General features: G+C 40.1%; 1 protein-coding gene across 1 annotated transcript; it reads right to left on the reverse strand.

Moving 5' to 3' along the window:
* Positions 1-2,055: 2,055 nt before the first annotated feature.
* LOC135718362 (E3 SUMO-protein ligase ZBED1-like) lies at positions 2,056-3,764 on the reverse strand. The gene is made up of 2 exons (XM_065240711.1): positions 3,138-3,764; positions 2,056-2,928 (listed from the first exon to the last, which is right to left on the reverse strand). The coding sequence occupies exons 1-2, from the start codon at positions 3,762-3,764 to the stop codon at positions 2,056-2,058; spliced, it is 1,500 nt and encodes a 499-aa protein (XP_065096783.1).
* Between the last annotated feature and the right edge of the window lie 2,714 nt (positions 3,765-6,478).

Consider the following 6,478-nt stretch of genomic DNA (forward strand, 5'->3'; position numbering starts at 1 on the left):
CTGAGTAAAATGAGCCCACCCCCATGTCTCTGTGACACTGTGCTGCAAAGATATCCATCTGGGCATTTTATAATGGCAGTCTATGGGATATGTTGCTAGGGTGCCCAAAATGGTTGCTAGGGGCGTGACTTAATAGCTCAATAAGGATCCTAAGGTACTGATTGGATGCCTGAGTAAAATGAGCCCACGCCCATGTCTCTATGACACTGCGCTGCAAAGATATCCCATCTGGGACGTTTTTATTTCCTTATATGGGCATGATTCCTGCCCCATTGTAAGTCTATGGGGAAATTTGGGAGCCTCTTACACCCCAGGGGTACAACTTACACCCCAGGGGTACAACTTACACCCCATTGTGAGGTATTTTCTTACAGAGCCTGCCAGCCTCTTCAAATGTGGCAAGTCACAAGTTTCTGTGCAATCCTAGGTCTGAGCTACAACTCGTCAAAGTTTGTCGCAATGTTAAGTCTATGGGATTTTTCTGCTGCTTTTTCGCCCCTGGGGCGAACACCGTACCCCTGATTGCTTATAAAAGTCATAGCACACTATTTGCGAATAGTCCGCACATTTGAGAGTTTGAATGAAGTTTCTAAGTTAAACGGTTGGAGCTGTATTAACCCCCAGGGGTCCAAAAACGCGTCAACGTGTTGACGTGTTTTCTCCTTATCATAGCAGAATAAACTTAAAATACTCCATCATTAATAATCATACACTTATGTGTTTGACATCATTTGAAACTGTGAAGGGTCCTCTTTAATATGTGTACATTCACAATAACAATAGATCTTTGTGTTTTTGTCAAATAAAGAAAATAACCAGGGTGCGCTTTCAGACATTTCTGTCTCCTTCAGCTGTCTCTCAAATCACGTTACAAAAATCAGTTGAAACTCTGCGAATACTCGTCACACAAACATGATACACATATCCAAAGAGCTAATTATAATCAAAATATTGACTGTTTATATAATCTGCATTGAAGTAAAGATAGTACTGTTTTTCCTGGCTGACTTTATTATTTTTAATTCGGTCACGCCCACAGGCGGTACACGCGGTTGACATGGTAATGAGGAGCAGCTCAACACAATAACAAACAGACGAAGTAAAGTTTGATTAAATTTAAAGACTTTACCGCATGTTTGGATTATAAACCTTATACACACACGTGAGGAATATCTTCATTTATGTCTGGACATTGAGGAAGAGAAGCATTTGTCTTTAACGTTACCTAAGAAGAAGAACAATGGAGAACGTTACCTAAGAAGAAGAACAATGGAGGACGCACTGGAGGAGGATATATTCCTGAAGAAACTGTAAGTCATTTGTAGGGATGTTGCGGTGACGGATTTTTTCCACCGGTTGATCGACGTGTAAAAAAAACGGTAATCCCGGTGTCACCGGGGTTGCGTGTCGGGGATTTCGGGTGGCCGAAAATGCGGTCGTGAGACGTGCACACGTCTCATTTTACTTTCACTTTAATTAGCGGCAATTCAGTAGCATTTGTTTGAATTAATCATGAGTTCATTTATTTTATTCTTAATAAAAATACACAAAACAATAAGACACTCGCTTGTATTACACACATCTTTATTGCAAAATGAATAATAACTTAACACACCATGCAAAAACTAAACAAAAGCACTTATGAAACACCTTTAAAGTGCATTTATTAACAAAACGAACCACTGCACACATCGTGCAAGTATAAAACAAGAATTTATATATATTATATTCACTATTCGTTAAATAAAGTGTCTGCCTTTTTCAGCAAAAAAAAAAAAAAAAACACCGCACAACCATCAAATATGAAACGAACGAACATCAAAAACTTCGTTAAATAAGGTAGCCTACCAGAATAATCATTGAACAAGTGCAAAAAAAAAAACTAATATAAAAATTAAACTCACGTTAAGCTGTAAAAAAAGAGGTAGGCCTATTAACTGCATACACCGTGCAAAAAAATATTAATAGGCTTAATGAGAAACAATAAACGAAAAACTTTTATTTTAAATTGCAACAGGGAACAAAACGTGATCGCGCTGCTTGTTGCATACATTCTTACATATTCCTGGCCAGAAAAGCCAACATATTTACCATTTCTGGTTTCAAAAGAGATCTTGTTGGGGTGATTATGTTTCCCATCGTGCTGAACACTCTCTCGGATGCGCAGCTTGTTGCACAAACACAAAGATATTTTTTGGCTACTTTTGCCAGAACGGGGAGCCTATTTTGATTTTCTTTCCACCACACCAGAGGATCCGTCTCAGCATTAATGGAGGACTCGGGCTCCTGAACATAAGTTGCGATTTCTGTGAGCACCCTTTCTGGAACAGTCAGTGTTGAAGCAGCGCCTGTTTTTCTTTTTAATAAACTTGCAAGTGTTTTCCTCTTGTGCGGCGGCTCCTCTGCACTTTCATCCTTATTTCCCCCTTCCTGTTCTGTCACGGGTTGCGCTGACTGTTCCCTCCTACCCAAAAGGACCGCTTCTTCCTCAATTATCCTCCTAGTCTCATCAACATTTGGATCGTAGTTACCCCGGTAGCGCGGGTCCAGGAAAGTCGCCTTGCGCATAAGCTCCTTGCTTTCTTCAGGCAGCGCTTCATATTTCTCATCTAAAATAGCTATGATGCCGGCTTTTAGGCTGGCTGTCAGTTGTCCATCCTCATTTGATGGGGCCAAAGTGTCCTCTTTAATGAGATGCAGCATAGGCAGAAGCGATGACACGGTAACATAGTTCTCGCCGGACAGGATTTCGGTGAACTCGCTTACTGGTTTTAACGCTTTATTTACCGATTGCAAAACATCCTCGTCTTGCCATGTGATGCTCACATTTGCTTTACGGTCATCTGCAAGTACTCGGTTGATGGCTGGCCTCTGCTCTAACATCCTATCAATCATTTTCTGCTTATATCCCCAGCGAGTTGCACAGTCCTCATGGGAGAAAATAAAAACATTTGTTATAGCCAGTCGTTATAACCAGTCGTTTAAAAAAATTCAATATTACAAATCACTATTAAAACATATACAAATATTAATAATTAAAAACATGGTTTATTATAATTATTTATTATCATTGTTTCAATGTTTTTTTTTTAACAGATGCTTTTGTCACAAACTATTTGAGGCTACAATAAACTTACCGTCACCAGCGAGTGTTCAGGAAGGCCAAGCTCGGCTTGGGCTTTTTGCAGTTCCCTTCTTCTTCTCCAGCTGTGGGAGAACATGCCGTTTATTGCACGACACACAGCTAGAGCACGGTCTGTGCGGGCTTTTTCTGTCTTGTCGATTGTGTTGGACACAGCTAGGTTTAGGTTGTGCCCAAAGCAGCTTAACCAGGGCCAGCCTAAATTACGAACAGCTGCTTTTACATTAGCTCCACTGTCCGTTGTGATACAAGATATTTTATTCTCGTCTAATCCCCAATCACTTAGGGCCTCCTGCAGGGCATCGGCCAAGTTAGCTGCAGTGTGATCCTCTGGCAAAAAACTAGTTTGTAGGCATTTTGATTGTAGTCCCCATTCAGTATCAATAAAATGGACAGTCAGAGACATATAAGGGGTCATCTTTGTGCTCGACCACATGTCCGTGGTGAGGGAAAAATGCTCAACAGTTGAAATAACGTTTTGCAACTCACTCCGGACACGGTTGTAGGCACGTGGGACAGCTGTTTTGGTGAAATAGTAACGCCCTGGCAGTTCATATTGGCTGTCGAGTGTGGTTATAAGGTCTCTGAAAGATTGCTTTTCAACAGTATTAAAAGACACCATTTCTTTGCATATGTATTTCGTCACTGCGTCAGTGCACGTGTTCCACCTCGCACTGTCCCTTTTATATTTTGTGCATCGCGCAAATGCACCACTTATCGAAGGCTGTGTTTGTGTGTCAGGCTTTTGTGGTCGATTTTTTGCCGCTGGACCCATCTTGGCCGCTTCATTTTTGTGGTGTGCTTGAAGATGTGCGTGCAAATTCGAAGTGTTACCTCCGGATGCTGCAACTTTCATCAAGCAAAGTTTACAGGTTGCCTCGTTAACGTTTTCAGGTTCCCTGTTGGCATTTGGTTTGAATCCAAAATATTTCCAAATAGGTGCTTTTGCATTTCGCTTTGAAACCAGATCTTCCGCCATCCTTTGCCAGTTAGCTCGCCTCACTCTCCTCACATGATAAATGAAATCGGACACCTGCTGCTTCACTGCGGCGCTCGTTCCGCTTACGCTAAATTACGAAGGCACGTAGTCACGAACTGAATTAAGTGCTTTATTGCTATAGGCTAAAACTTCAATACGATGGGGACGGTGCCGGTGTTCAAGTGCTATGACCGGTAGGTGGGTTAAACACCGTGTATCACCGGTAACACCGACTATCGCAACAAGCCTAGTCATTTGTCTTCATTTATATTTGCTATCATGTTGTAATATGCTTATGGCTTGTGCAGATCAGCCTACATAAGCGACCTCACCAGACTGCACGCTTCGGATTGAAAAACTTTAGCATTGTTTACAAACGCGTACGCGTGATCACGTAATGGCGGATTTAATTGTTACATGCTGTACAGTGTTAGACACCGTTATTCACTTTCGTATCCTTCATGGCAACTTTGAGTAATGCTGCACCGCGGGATCTGCTGTAATATGATATTGTTTACATGCAAACGCATTCCATACATTGCACTTTACACGCGACACCGTTTTATTATGAGCGCCGCGTTGTTTCCACGGAGACGCGAGCTCGCGCATATGGACGCCATATGCGATGTTTTTTTAAAGTTCATACTCGCTTACAGAAACGCGTTTAAAACAGAAGCTAGACGATAAGGGGATGGGCATCTGAAAACAGTCATTTGAAAACAGCTTTTTATATAACTAATCACTGCAGATGTTTATCTGAGATACTAATTTAGTTTATGTACATGATAGTTTATCTGAATGTAGTGCTATCATTTACCCATCACTTATGTATGTAAGGGTATTTCTGTGGACAATTTATACAGCTGTTTATAACTCTCTTACAGGTCTGCATCCCTCTCATCCCTCTCTCTCTCTCTCGTTGCGTGAAGCGCTTCAACAGCGCACGTCTCTCTCTCGTGACAGTGAAAAGGTGGCAGTGCTTTAATGTCCGTTTTATTTTTCGCGTAAATGTCATCAGTCACGGATGTTACTGGCAGAGAAGACTACTGATCTAGTTTATCATGACTAAACAAAGGTTAGCAGGAGTGCTTCACACACACACACACACACACACACACACACACACACACACACACACACACACACACACACACACACACACGTTTTCTTGATGTGAGAGCTTTCTCTCTCCCTATGATCAGTGGCGGAAGTAGAATTTTTTTAATGGGGTGGCCAGGGGGTGGCCAAAGCTCCTTTAGGGGGTCCATAGTTCATAAAAGAAAATGATGTGTAACCATGCATCAAGAAAGCATAAATGAATCTTTTGATCACATTAGATGTAAAACGTAATAAGGGTGAATTTTAAATCTTTCTACTGTATTTCTTACATCTGATTTACTGTCTATTAAAGGGATTCACCCAAAAATGAAAATTCTGTCATCATTTACTCACCCTTATGTTGTTCTAAGCTGTATTTTATTTTAATAAACACAAAAGAAGATATTTTGATAAATGATGGTAAGCACACAATTAATGGTATATCCATTGAGTTCCATCATGTTGTTTTTATTCCTACTTTTGAAGTCAATGGTTACAGCTGTGTGCATACCCAGAGGTGAAAAGAGTAATAAAATATTGTACTCAAGTAAAAGTAAAGTTACTTTAATAATATTTTTCTTAAGTAAAAGTAAAGTTACTTGTCTAAAAATCTACTCAAGTAAAAGTAAAAAGTAAGTCATTTTAAATTTACTCAGAGTAAAAGTTACTTTTTTACAGCAGGGAGAGGTGGAGGATTCTAGTATAGTTCAAAAACTACAAGGGAATATAAATCTCAAACTAGTTGTTTTTAATTGTAGGAACATCTTTACAATTAAAGTGCAATAACAAAAAGTTAATAAAATTAAAAGCTTTTTTAAACTAAGGAACATTTATGGAATTGTAAATTGTAAATTCAATCACTATAGTAAGGTTGTAATTGATGTATTGCTGGTAACACAATATTTTTTTAAACTATATATCGTTTAAATGAGCATATAATGAGATGAGTGCCATGTCTATATACTTTTGACTCGTTTGGTGTCTTCTAGCTTCCCTGACGTGGGTACCTGATGTCAGACCTTTCTTCTTCTTCTTCTTCTTCTTCTCTCTCTCTCTCTCTCTCTCTCTCTCTCTCTCTCTCTCTCTCTCTCTCTCTCTCTGCAGTGATTAATGATCCTATAATGTCTAATAATCCTGCGCATTCTCGAGGAGGTTCTGAAGTTGTGTTTGACTTGACGCGAAGCTGCTAGACCTCAGAAGATAATGCGCATGGTATTAAAAACGCATAGTGCAAATGAGCGGTAAAAACCCGGTCGGCA

This window comes from Paramisgurnus dabryanus, chromosome 10, assembly GCF_030506205.2.
Source record: "Paramisgurnus dabryanus chromosome 10, PD_genome_1.1, whole genome shotgun sequence".
In the NCBI taxonomy this organism is placed as follows: Eukaryota; Metazoa; Chordata; class Actinopteri; order Cypriniformes; family Cobitidae; genus Paramisgurnus; species Paramisgurnus dabryanus.

What these genes read in the sequence shown, in the direction of transcription:
- LOC135718362 (XM_065240711.1), bottom strand. Translation starts at nt 3,764, where the DNA reads ATGGTGTCTTTTAATACTGTTGAAAAGCAATCTTTCAGAGACCTTATA. An exon ending in CTGAACACTCGCTGGTGACG is followed by an intron (nt 2,929 to 3,137) that starts GTAAGTTTATTG and finishes TTCTCCCATGAG; the next exon opens with GACTGTGCAACTCGCTGGGG.